Source organism: Cydia amplana, chromosome 4, assembly GCF_948474715.1.
Source record: "Cydia amplana chromosome 4, ilCydAmpl1.1, whole genome shotgun sequence".
In the NCBI taxonomy this organism is placed as follows: Eukaryota; Metazoa; Arthropoda; class Insecta; order Lepidoptera; family Tortricidae; genus Cydia; species Cydia amplana.
The window spans coordinates 6,958,674-6,972,898 of NC_086072.1; the positions used below are offsets into that span (position 1 = coordinate 6,958,674).

General features: G+C 37.7%; 1 protein-coding gene and 1 long non-coding RNA gene across 2 annotated transcripts; one reads left to right on the forward strand and one right to left on the reverse strand.

Moving 5' to 3' along the window:
* Positions 1–7,389: 7,389 nt before the first annotated feature.
* Positions 7,390–9,528, forward strand: LOC134663224 (gamma-glutamylcyclotransferase-like). Its single transcript, XM_063519612.1, has 3 exons — positions 7,390–7,519; positions 8,176–8,309; positions 9,102–9,528. Exons 1-3 carry the CDS (start codon positions 7,394–7,396, stop codon positions 9,508–9,510), a joined length of 669 nt encoding a protein of 222 aa, XP_063375682.1. The 5' UTR covers positions 7,390–7,393; the 3' UTR covers positions 9,511–9,528.
* Positions 9,529–11,699: 2,171 nt separating this feature from the next.
* LOC134663227 (uncharacterized) lies at positions 11,700–13,525 on the reverse strand. Its single transcript, XR_010098130.1, has 2 exons — positions 11,988–13,525; positions 11,700–11,779 (listed from the first exon to the last, which is right to left on the reverse strand). It is a non-coding gene; the product is annotated as an uncharacterized LOC134663227 (long non-coding RNA).
* Positions 13,526–14,225: the final 700 nt, after the last annotated feature.

Genomic DNA, 14,225 nt, shown 5'->3' on the forward strand with positions numbered 1-14,225 from the left:
ATTGCATACTAGTAGAGCCCGCTTTTGATTGTAATTTGTGAAATCCAAAATGGCTTCTTTAGGCCCCGTGAAACAATGTGGTACCAGTTAAAGCACTGGCAGTCCATTTAATATAATGTAACTTTTGATCTACCTTTAATGCAAGGATAAGGTTTGTTAATTTATATAAACGTACGGCTACTGTCACATAAGTGGCTAAGCGATATAGGTGTCCAAAATAATCTGCACAGGATCTTTCTCTTAAGAACAAAGTTTGTGTTCAGATCATTGTGAACACTTCATCCGCTTAGCTTCTTCTGCTGTAGACTGATGAAATGGTCACGAGCCGCAGCCGGCGCTATCCTCGACACTGCGATGGGCCCACTTTCATACGTCTAGTATCTAGTTGTTAGTGATTTTCTCGCCTAATCTTCAAATAATGCTGTAATTGGGAAATCTGTAAACAGTTCCATATTTTTATTGTAAATATTTTACTAACTTAAATGGCCTACTACAATTAGAACGTGTGTTGCTAAGATTTAAGTCGTTCGATAATTAAATTAATGAAACTACGTCATTTCGATTCGACTATCACGTACCCACTTTAAGTTGTACTGTATAATCAATGGATTATACAGTACAATTATTATGCTAAATGTAGCATAATAACATCGTCATTTCATTTCATCTTTATTCCGTAATTCTGATGACAAGAATATTTTTCAAAATCAGCACTTTTTACTTTCATACAAAGATTGACGTTTGGCAGTATTTTAACTTGATAAGCTCATACTTACACTTGTTTGTATTTGATATAAATGTGAAGCTAAATAGAATTAAAGTTGAGATCCCGTATACCTAGTTACCTATCGGATATAGACATTTTATATATCATATCAAATAGTACACATATATTTATAATCTAGTACACGAGTACGCAGCTTGCTATTGTCCGTTGTATGTATAATTCCAAACATTTGAAATAGTACAAAAGCCATAGACATGTATAAAATAGTTAAAACACTGGAAGTGCCAAACCACAGTCTATACCTTTTATTTCCGATCACAGATTTGAGTGAATGCTGGTGAAAGTTTTGCAAACGCCTGTACAGGGGTTTAAAAAACGGCGCCTGTGAGTTTACGCATTATGAATAAATCATCTTTGGAAATCCTGAACACCCTGGATATTGTAAATACCATGTAGATACTTTGTCGCTGCAGCACGGCAATACAATTTAAATATGCATATTAAATAATTAAAAGCGACATGGTACTTATGATTATGACAATGTCCAAATGTTAAGGCTGACCATGTTGCTAATCCCGAGGACAATGGTGAGCGACTACTTGTCCTTCAGATGTTGGCCACAGCGATCTGTTCTACCTACCTACCTAACCTACCTTTTAACCGTTTTTTCTTCGAATGCGTTGAATGTTTTCCGTGCTAAGTAAGTACCAAGAAGAGAAATTGGCAATTTATATATTAAGGTAGGTATGTGAAGCAAGGTGGCTGAGAACGACACGAACGTATCATCGACTAGATCGGTCATATCACGTATCGTAACATACACATATTCAAAATATAAAGACAATTGTTGGAGGGCGATTTTGAGAAATTGTACATTTTGTATAAATAATACAGTAAGGAGTCGATATAATGGCGTAGTAGAGGTTTGTTGTACGGGTGAGTGGCGAATGGCGAACGACTGGTGATTGAATTGCTTCTAGCAAGCGTCGAGTCTTCCATAGCAGTCGAACGCGTCTCGAGTGTTTACTATAACGTCTAAGTATTAAACGATAATAATATAGCGTATACTTAACATAGCATAGCTGAGCCCGCCGGGCGCAGGGCGGAGTGGGTTTTTTTACTGGCACTTGGCGGGATTTAGTTTTACGAGAATATAGACACAAAACGAATACCTCGTTTAGTTACGCAAAACGTAAATAGCTAGACAGAATTGTGATTATTTCGCGTTTATTTCTCGAACATATCAATTCAGGCACCAAATGAAACTTATAGTGTAAGCAATTTACTAATTTATTCTATGTGATTTATTCAATACCTAAGTTAAGTTTACCTACAAGTGGAACAGTGATCTCAAAAACTATGCCACTTTTACGTATCGCATTATCGGTGTTGTACGTTTTGATCGGAAAAGAAAAGCTGTTTTTCACATTATCTCGATTTATAAAATTATTTCCTTTATCCCATTATAATATTTTAATTGAAGTTATTACAAAACTTTTAAGGATTATTTTAGATCTGTTTTAGAAATAGGCACGTGGCCAACAATTTTGAAGTCACTGTTTTTAATATTATTTCTTGTATTTACGTAATAAGTTGTACGATTGGTATAGTTCTAATATTGGGCACGGCCACTCTGTGAACATGGTTCATTAGTGGAATTTTAGAGAAGTACTTACTCTTCTTCTGTTAATTGCCAGATCATGCTATAGATATACGGTAATTAAAACAATAAAGTTCTCTTATAAACATTGTGATCATGAGTCTTATTGAACCTAACCTTTTTGTTTCCTTTGGTTCTTTTACTTACGCTCTACCCACAGACTATATATACAATACAAATATATGAAAAACTTATTGGGACTAGTATACTGCAGTATTAATTTATTTTATTTTATTTGCAGTATCATTGCAGTATACAGGGTGCTTCCTGTAACAGGAGCAATAAATTAAACCAAAGGCTGTACTCCTCAAACTGACCAACATTTGTTCAGCAACTTTTAAAAATTATGAATCCTTTAGTCTTCCTCTTTTTCATACAAAATAAATATTGCCTTCAATGTACGCTGACATCAGTGTGTTTGACGTTGCTTGTCACGCTTTAAACATAACAAAATTTGCAATACATTGCGTCTTCGAATAAACTTTAAAGTGTAATAAAAATCAAAACATGAGTTATTTTCGAAAGTTGCTGAACAAATGTTGGTCAGTTTGAGGAGTACAGCCTACAGTTTAATTTATTGCTCCTGTTACAGGAAGCGCTCTGTAGAGATGAAAATTCCGGAAAAACAAATGATTTTTTCGGTTTAAATCGAAAAATCAAATGTCATAATTTAACAGTGTCAATGTCAATGGTAGTAACAAACATAGGTATTAGACGTACAACCTTGACCTACCTGTTTAAATTCCTAATTAAGTATACAGGATGTAATCTAAAACGTGTGTAAGATAATCAAACCTGAATCTTTTCATGATTTTGAACAACTTTTACTATGGGGTCAATTTTAATAAAAAAAAAAATTGAGCTGTTCCATAGAAATGGTCAAGGAGAGGTAGACAAAAATGTATGGCAAAGATTTTTTTTATTGTTAATTTACAAAGTTGACCCCATAGTAAAAGTTGTTCAAAATCATGAAATGATTCAGGTTTGATTATCTTGTATCACGTTTTAGATTACACCCTGTATATTGCAAAATAGAGAAGTTTAAAAAACCTATCGTTTCTAACGCTATCCTGCTCACGTGTCCTGAATCACCCTGTATATAGTAACAGCACCAGTCATGGGACATTTAAGAGGAAATTTGGAGTATTTGTGATATTTCCCTGATACCGGCAAAAGTTCTACCGCTTAGCGTGTTTAAAGATGAAAATCCTATCCATCTTTTATGTTTCAGGCGTGTTATATCAAAGATACTGCAATTAGTTTCCACATAATTTACAAATTAAAACTATGCCTTTTTTCTCCAGTCATGGACACCAAAGCTCCAGTAATGGTACCCCGGTAATGGACGTGGATCCAGTAATGGGCCCCCTATAATGGACATACCCTATCAGTATAAGATATTGGAACAGGGAATAAATTTTTGGCAAAAAACTAGTTATTAGTCATATTTGGTATAAGCTTTTATGTAAGAATGTATTTTTCTTTTCACAGCCAACTAATACTCATCAAGACAATTCTAACAAACCCAAACACAATAAGGTTGCGTTTATTACAGAGTTCCCATGGCCACCTCCTGTCTCCATCATGAGATCAGGTCCATGTTATCATAATATTGCATTGTCATCCGATTTGCTTACGTATCCAAAATTTCAACTCAATCGGAAATCCGAAAGTGGCTCAAATTCAACTTCCAAGATTTGAACCACACTAACTAACAGGCATGTTAAATAAAATTTTGTAAAAACGATATTAATTTTTTCTACTCCCGTACTTTTATTTGTCATTTAAAGGGTCGTGCACACACCTTTAAACCCCTCTCTTATAGTTGTCAAGACAAGTCTTTAGTCTATTCCCCAAAAAAGTATTTGTGCATACACGCAGTATCTTTTTGGCACTTTAACGATACTTCGTGTAATCACCACTTAAAAAATATTGTATGGAATACATTGTTGCCAACCTAATTTTAATTGTCATTTCTGCCAGATGAGTGAACCATAGACATGTTTTGGTCACATCATCATCATCATCATCAGTTTTCATCTTTATAGGGCTGTATCTCCTAAACCGTGCGTCGTAGCGCAAAAATAATCAAATTTTCGTTCCCCTTTGAATCCCATAAGTAATATTTAAAAAACACGAAAAACAAAAAAAAAATTATAAAAAAGAAAGAAAAATGTTTATGGGTTGTATCTCCTAAACCGTGCGTAGTAGCGCAAAAATATTAAAATGTTCATTCCTCTGTAAGAAGCCCCTAATTAATATAAAAAAAACACAAAAGAGAAATAATAAAAAAAAAACAAAAAAAAAAATTATAATGCTGTATCTCCTAAACCGTGCGTCGTAGCGCAAAAATAATAAAATGTTCATTCCTCTGTAAGAAACTCCTAATTAATATTTTAAAAAAAACACAAAAGAGAAATAAATAAAAAACAAAAAAAAAACTTTATAATGCTGTATCTCCTAAACCGTGCGTCGTAGCGCAAAAATAATAAAATGTTCATTCCTCTGTAAGAAACCCCTAATTAATATTATAAAAAAAAATAAAAAAAACAAAACAAAACTTTATAATACTGTATCTCCTAAACCGTGCGTCGTAGCGCAAAAATAATCAAATTTTCGTTTCCCTTTGAAACCCCAAAGTAATATTTAAAAAAACACGAAAAACAAAACAAAAAAAAAAAAAAGAAAGAAAAATGTTTATGGGTTACATCTCCTAAACCGTGCGTCGTAGCGCAAAAATAATAAAATGTTCATTCCTCTGTAAGAAACCCCTAATTAATATTAAAAAAAAAAACAAAAAAATATATATATATATTTATAAGGCTGTATCTCCTAAACCGTGCGTCGTGGCGCAAAAATAATAAAATTTTCGTTCCCCTTAAGAATCCCACGCACTGAATAACCTATCACATTAGGACATTAAACAATCATCATCATCTATTCTTATTATTATTTCATTGCATTTCAAAGTAAGTGCTTGGTCGTAGAAAAAGTATTGTATGCAACGTTGTTTAACTGTGTCAAAAAATACTCGTGGCGTCTTTATTAACAATTTTCGGCTTCACGCCACTCGCCTTTTTTGACCCCTCTTAAACAACGGTTGCATAAAATACTATATCCGAAGTCCGAGAAGACTTCCTGACATAGTTCGTAACTACATTATACCTACTTCTGTATTATTTAAACATGAAATTACGCCATGGCAAGCATCATTATGTAAATTGTAAGTTATCCCATCATAGGAGGTATGCAGTTTTAGAGCTCCTATAATGGGATTGGGCAAAATACCATTATTTTTTATACATCTCTAGAGATACAAAATAGTGTGTTGTATACCTTATTTCATGGTAAATGCAATTAACAAAACACATTCTAGTTTACACCAAGTTATAATTAATTACAATTTAATATATGAACTCACCTCTCTTAGCGAAGTTGTTAAGAATTCTTACTAGTTATATTTTTCGGTGACACGACAACTTTTGGGTTGACGCCAATTTCTTAAAAAGTAACCGAAATTAATAAAAATTCAAACTTAAACAGCTCTATGACTCTTATTTATGGTAAAATATTGCCAGTGTTCATAAACTACTTTTAGATACTTATTTTAGAGGATTTGTGGTTTTATGTCCCATTACCGGTTCCACGTCCATTATAGGGTCCATTACATTACCCTACCTACCTACTTCGGTATTGGCTTTGAGTATGTACCTACACTGAAACAGAATAATATCTCAATAATTTCATTATGTTATCGTGGGTCTCGCTTACGCCATTACATGTACGAAAGGTACGAGCGAAATGCACGATAACGAATGACAATGGAATGAATGGCATTCAGTACGGATATGATGGTCGTTCTTGTCTACGTGACAGCGTGATAAAACGGTGTCCGTCACTTTCTTTCCCACGGTGTTAAACAGTGACAGTTATTTTATCACGTGGATAAAGATGGATAAAGCTATCCATAATACGCTGGCAGATAGCATTCTGATCAAGAATCTATAGATGGTCAACCAAATCTTGTCAGTAGAAAAAGGCGCGAAATTCAAATTTTCTATGGGACGATATCCTTTCGCGCCTACATTTTTCCAATTTGCCGCCTTTTTCTACTGACAAGATCTGGTTGACCAAGTATAGTATATAACTGGATCATGCATTAGTTGCCAAGCGGACCCCAGGCTCCCATGAGTCGTGGCAAAATGCCGGGACAACGCGAGGAAGAAGAAGAATCTAGTATTAAACTGGATTGGGCATGAGCATAGACTAGGAATCCTCTAGACTGCGCATAGTAACGCTACCCCCTCTGCCACTTATACGGTAGTTTTACTCCATCTTCGAGTCAATCCCGTGCCGTGATTGGTCCGTGTCTTTGAACGGACCAATCACGGCACGGGATTCGCTCACCTCGTCCCCCCGCACCCCCGTATTTTTGGCAGCATCGGTTTCATGAAATAATTGCTCTAAACTCAGTCTAGAGGATTCCTAGTCTATGGGCATGAGTGATGGGGATAACTAACAGAACGGGATCTTTCAGTAGGAGTAGCAGCGAAAGCGCTATTATTGTTTGTCCTTGTCACAGTCTCACTTTTTTTTATTCCACACCATAAATTGTAATAGTATGATGATTGGTCGAATTTATTTGTTGCCCACGTTGCCCACCATAACGTCGAATTTATTTGTTATGGTGGGGTGGGCAACAAATAAATTCGACCAATCATAGTGTCGCATTGCCTATGTTTTGTCCCTCACGGAGGCACGCGTATACCACTTTTATAGGAAGTATCCTACCTTCTATGATTCTGATCTCAGTGTAGGTACGAGTACCTTCGAATTGCCCTCTTGGTCATAAACTCTTTGTATTCCTCTACACTCCATACTTCTTTGGTCACAACAATGTCATACCTACTTTGAATGTCATACTTAAGATGACAACTAATTATCTTTTAGTTTTACTTAATAAATTAATGGTTTAATTCAACATCATTTATTACATATTATTCCAAATGATCAAGTCTGAAATAAAGAAGCCTGACACATTTTTGTACTTCGCGTACGGCAGTAATATGCTAGCTTTTCGAATCCATATGCTCAACCCTTCAGCAGAATTTGTCACTATAGGATGGGTCGCAGTAAGGACTTGTTACCTATATTAAATACAACAAATACACAAACATGAAAAAGGAGTCTACTTATCAAATACTTCGTTTTTTGTAATACAAGTGTTTTTACATTGTTGTACCTATGTGCGATGTGCGCTAGAGGGGTACTTTTTGTGGCTACACTATATGGATCCATGTATAAAGCACTGAGCATAGGTACGCAAGTTTACAGCTTTGAATGTTGATAAAGCGCTGGTGGCCTAGCGGTAAGAGCGTGCGACTTTCAATGCGGAGGTAGCGGGTTCAAACCCCGGCTCGTACCATTAAGTTTTTCGTAACTTACCTAATATGAACGAAATATCATTTGATATTAACCAGTCCCTTTTCGGTGAAGGAAAATATCGTGAGAAAACCGGACTAATCCCGATAAGGACATAGTTTACGCTCTGGGTTGGAAGGTCAGATGGCAGTCGCTTTCGAAAAATTCTTGGGATTAGTTGCCAAGCAGACCCCAGGCTCCCATGAGCCGTGGCAAAAAGCCGGTACAACGCGAAGATGATGATGACTAAGCTTTAACTGCCAATAAAATTTAGGTATTCATTAAAATCAACTGCTTCAGCTTTCTATAGTACTTATAATATACATAAATAATAAATAGAACATAAATAGAACGTTTTGGTGCACAGAATTACCGCGTGGATTTCATAAGATACTCGTCTTTTTGGGGCGGACCAACGGCAACACTGGTGCCCACGGCTAATGCTCACACTTGGGGCGTAATGTGGAGATTACACAAAGACGACTTGGCCCACCTCGATCAGTACGTAAAGCTCAGACATATCTATGATGTTAGTGAAACAAATGCATGTCACATACTAGTCAATTTATTATTATAAGATCAGCCTTAGAAACATACTTGTGATGCGTTTCGTTGCGTATGACAAGTATGTTTCTAAGCATACAAATTCCAGGATTCATAATGCATTGCATACGTTGCGTACGTGGGATAAGTGTGTCCCTGGCTTAATTATTTCAATTTTGTTACCACTGAGACCTATTAGACATTTTACCCCCAAAATAAAATTATTTCAAGCAATCAATAGGCAAATACCTAATACATACATACTACCTAACTTTAGCTAAAAGTATATATCAACCCAATTAAAAAGCTATAGATAAAGCATGAAGACGTGCGCGCTGATGAAGATGAATACCTAAAATGTGAATAATGAATATTCGGTCACATCTAGATGTGACCACTAAGCAGGACTAGTCCTGCTTATAGTGGTCACGGGAAGTAGTGTCTGACATTTGGAATGCGCTAATATTTGTCCTGTCATAATAGTTCTTCAGAATCCCTTTGCTCCACCCAGTTAACCAAGTTTGATAACTGGTGACTATGTAGACCATTTCTTCCACAGAGAAAACCAGTTGTATGAGTGGCATTGTTATTCCATATTCTTAACAGAGCTGGACGATTAGTTATCCAGAAGGAATGAGTCTTCCGTCGTCCAAATAGTCGTTCGTCTTTATCTTTTAGCCTATATATAGTATATATGCTTGTCGTCCGAAGAGACGTATTTTGAAAACATTTACCTATTTTCCTTCACAGTCAAGAAGGTGTAGAAGTGAAAAAATACTACGTAAACCATATCCTAGTCCATACAACTCACATGGGAGACTTCACATGCCGCTGTTACATTCAAAGAATAAATCCTCTGCCGCGAGCAGATAACGAGGAGATCCCAATCGAGCGGTGGCCCTCTTGGGCTCTGAAGGAAATCATGATATACGGCGCCAAGGAACACGGGTTGCCTGACTACTACATCAAGAATTTGAAGCGTTTGAAACATAACGGGGAAGAGGGGGCAATCAGAACTTGGTGTCTCCTGGACCGCTACGCTCGCCAAAGGCCGTGCGAGTGCAGAGTGCCGGGACGTATACCAAGGGAACCATTGAAACTGGTTAATAAATTTAAAAAAGATTTTAAGTGGACCTCTGAGATAATAAAACAAGACTGAAGTGGAAGTTGTTTGGGTGGAACACGGAACAAAAAAGATAATTTTTCTCTCTCTTTTGATCTATAAGTTTTAAACTCTATGAACTCTGCAAAACAGCATAATAGATACTACAATATACCTACCAACTTATTATTATTTACTTACTTTTTACTTGTTACATGCAATAAGGCGCCGCCGTGAGTTCAGGTTCTTTCACTGAATGAGCGTACCTACTAGGCACAACCGGGCGCCTATAGTGTTGAACGTTATGGCCTCGTCCCCCCAGCGGATTCTATAGGTACTGTGCTATTTTTCTTTTTATTATCTGCTAGTCAATGTGATATAGCATATTCATGATACACAAGTTTGGGTCCAATCATAATTCATAATCTTCCGCCTGGGGGCCGCTTGACAATTGACGTAGGCGCTAGTTTTTACGAAAGCGACTGCCGTCTGACCTTCCAACCCAGGGGGGAAACTAGGCCTTATTGGGATTAGTCCGGTTTCCTAACGATATTTTCCTTCACTGGAACTGGTAAGTAAATATCAAATGATTTTTTGTACATAAGTTCCGAAACACTAATTGGTACGACCCGAGGTTTGAACCCGCGACCTCCGCCACCAGCGCTTCCTACTTCCCTTCCATAATTCATAATGAAAACAACAATTATTTTAGCAACTTTTTTATTAATATAAATATTAAAATTATTATTAATAGGTACTCGGTTGTCATTAAATTAAATAGGTATAATAATAATAAGTGTCATTCCACCGTTACGGGCACAATACTAGTTTCCGTTCGTCGTATTCAGTCTGAAACCCGCGCTGCCAAATGCGTACAACTAGGCTATTTAAAAATAATCGTTAAAGTTAAATAAGCTGCTGTCTCTCCATTTATAAATAAAATATCGAATCCCTATAGTCTAAAGTAACTAACAACTAAAAGAATCCATTAAAGCGGCAGTAAAGTTTATATTTGTAGTGTGTAACTATCGGTAGGTAAACTCATTATAATTTCAATTATCAGCGCCACAGATAATGTTAATGGTGCGGAGTGGCAGATACGCGACTCTAATTCAGGGGGCCTACCGCGAATCACGTTCGACGTGTTGGCTCTCTGTCGCACTTGTGAATTCGTACGTAAGTGTGACAGGGAGGCAACACGTCGAACGTGGTTCGCGGTAGGCGCTCAGTCTATAAGAGCAGACACAGACACGCTCGTCGTGCTTCCGTATCGGCGGAATGACCCGTTCATCGAACACTACCTCAAAAGTTTGGTGAAATTGTATCTAAATTGAGCATAGAGCACAACGCTACCCCGACACTTACACCATTATTACACAAACACACACACATCACACAAGGAACACAATCATTTGGAAATATTTATCATATTAATTATCAGTCAATAATTTATGCGCATAATATAATTACTAAAATGAGGTATGTATACAGCAGCTACGATAAAAGGTGGATCACAATATACCAAATACTGTCGAAAACAAGAGCGCAAGTGATAACTTGATAAAGCGGGCCACTCACACACCTGCCGCAGGGGCAATACCGGTCGCACGGCGGTCGGAGCAATTTTAGGCTGTTTTCTACACACTAGCCTGCCACTCAGTGTGTAAGTGATAGTCCCGCTGAACGCACGTCGACGAGAATGGCTCCTGTGTTATCAAAGCAATCGGTAGTCGCCAATGAACTGACTGGAATTGACCCAATCGTACTACACATGTAACAACCTAGCAGGGCGGTAGATACAATCTAGGGAGCTAGGAAGGTCTTGCGCCCCTGCCGCCCTGCTGCAGGCCCAATCTAAAAATTGCCCCTGCTTCTCTACACACACATCACAATTAAGGAGGCAATTAAGGGTCCAATTCCAATATTGCCCCTGCGGCAGGTGTGTGAGTGGCCCGCTTAAGACAGGCCGCAGGGGACGCGGTGTGAGGCAACGTTGTGCGAGCTCGCGCGGCCACTCCGCCCTCTGGCGCCGGCAACCAACAGCGCTCACTACCTTATAGTCTGACAAAAAGAGTAGAAATTAAAAAGTCGCAACACTGTAGTGTCGCCCCGTGTGTTCTTAGATTGATTTGAAAGGGACGACAATACAGTATTGCCACTTTTTAAATTCTACTCTTTTTTGTACCTGTACCTGCGCTGATCGTTCATGCGTTGGAGCGAGAGAGGCGGAGTGGCTCGGGCCACTCGTCGGTTCGCGCCGGCGCGGCGCCTCTGGTCGGCAATACAAGGTGGAACGAAAACATGGCTCTACATTTAAACCACTAAGCTAATCGGTAAGGTCAATATGGCTAATTCCGTCATAGGGACTATTCCGTCTATACTAGCGATTCTCGAACAACGAACAAAATTGATAATTTCATCGACAAAGCAGCGATTGCTTTTAGTTTCAGCAATCAAGCAGGTGTTTTTATGGATTAAAAATCAAAGAAATATACGCTCGTGGACGGAATAGCCCCTATGAAGGAATTAGCTACATTGACCTTACCTACAATATTTGCATAAATTGAGCAAAAGGCACTATGCACTTTCTAAAATTAAACAATTATTTGGATTTCAACTTTGGAAAATAATTTGAAATCAAAACTCTTGTGAGCTATTAAACTAGGACGAATGCAACGTGCCTTGAGCCCGACAAAGACGCACGCTCGCCGTCGCCGCCATATCGCGCGGGTGCGATATGAAAGGCCACGGTGCATCGAACGGAATCATATAAACCATTACAATATTTACTGCTAGCCATTCGTTACATATGCCCCATGCCCACCCAACCTTTACTGAATAGTATTCCCGTGGCACGGTCCGGACCGCGCGGTCGCGCCGCGCACTCAGCCAACCTGCATTCCGCTAAGGCTGGATGTTTCAAGGCACTCGTTTACACTTAGAACACTAGCACAGCGCCTCACAGGCGCTGCATCCGATGTCCCTATATTTTAACTTGTGGCGTGATTACCGATAATGTTGAAATTTTGAACTAGTTAATTAAGTATAAAACGTGTTGAATATAACCGGAGGCCCGCGTGAGGCCACGGTGGCGATTCCGCGTCCGCTCCTGGACGTATGAAGGCACTCGGTTCGCCGTGCGACACCTCGCTTGCGAGCTTTAAGTACAATCCGGGATTTACACTGGAATACTATGTTGTTTCATTTCAATAATTTCAGACCTGTATATACTTGACACCTATAAAAAACCATGACACAATAATATTGCGTAATTTAAGTTACTATAAGTATAGATATTTGCATTGTTTTGCATTGCTATTTAAATTACATTTATGCAAGTCCACATTATATTCAGATACAAACATTGATTAACGCGGCCGTCCTCTGTTCTGTCGGATTTATAATTTCGTATACACTTAATTAAGTTAATATCCGAGAAACGGAGGATCATCGCGCGACTACAAATTACAAGTAGACTGCTCAAAACGTGCGAATGAAACAGCTGCGATATATATTATACGAGTATAGTTAATGTCGTAGTACCTCTCAACAAAGAGTACGCTCTGTTGGCACGTTCCGAGCAGAGAGCGAGTTGTTTACGACTACATTAGTGCTGCACGATGCGACTTACTTTACTATACATTATGTAAATTTTCATATGCAACAATAATAACACAATTACTACTTAAAGATGACTATAAATTACAATAATGTTTATTGTATAATTGATATAGAACACATTGTTTTCATAGTAATTATTTACATAATTGTATATAGTATTAGCCTGGAAATTATTAAGAATTACATGGGTAGATTTATTCATGTCAATACATACGGCTATAATTTGAACTATTATTATAACAAATAATAAGTAACAATAATTAGATAGGCTAAATTTAGAATTCAATTATAATTCAAGTCTTTACTGGTAAATCCGATTGATAACATTATATTCCATAGATACCATTAATTTAATGAAAAACTAAGGATCAGACAATGAGTATTACAATATTAAATTATTAGAACAATTTGTTTGAACAAACGTTTTGTGACATCTTGAATATTCTATTAATTGTCAGTATGGGCGGGAAATGTTTGTCACTTATAACAACAAAAAGCACAAGATGCAGAAATAATGATGTACTACGTAACAAGAAACATCCCAAAGATGTGGAGGCAATAATTATACTTAGTGGAGTCGCGGCAATCGCGCACGGCGGCCAGCGGCCGGGTGTTCGATATCAGGAAATTAATAACACAACTCGTACACCACCTTACACCTACACAATAATATAAAAATTACATCTTACTCGATAAACTTAACATTAATAGGCTATGTCAAATATGACACCGATACAACTATTGATTGAGGTAAACTATATAGGATTCGCGTCCGTCGACGGACCGGCGTAAATATCGCCGAAAATATTAATTTCCTGATATGAAAACGAGTCGTCAGACGCGGGTCGACGCGTCAGTAACGAAACCTTAACGAAATAATTAACTAGATTTTATTCTAGATAACGTCGCCTCTGCAAGTCGGCACACTCCGTATGCAATAAATTACAGTTATAAATGCAGAGAAGATTTAAGAAATTTCCCTTAAATATATATAAATTTACACTATAAATAAAAGTAAATCGGGAGCGTTCGCGCGACACGAAGCGGGCCGCTTCGGGCGGCGCGACGCGCGACATCAGTAATAATAATAGCTCGGCTCGAAACGCGCACAATCGACGATCGTTTAAAAAATATATACAGCGACGGGGACG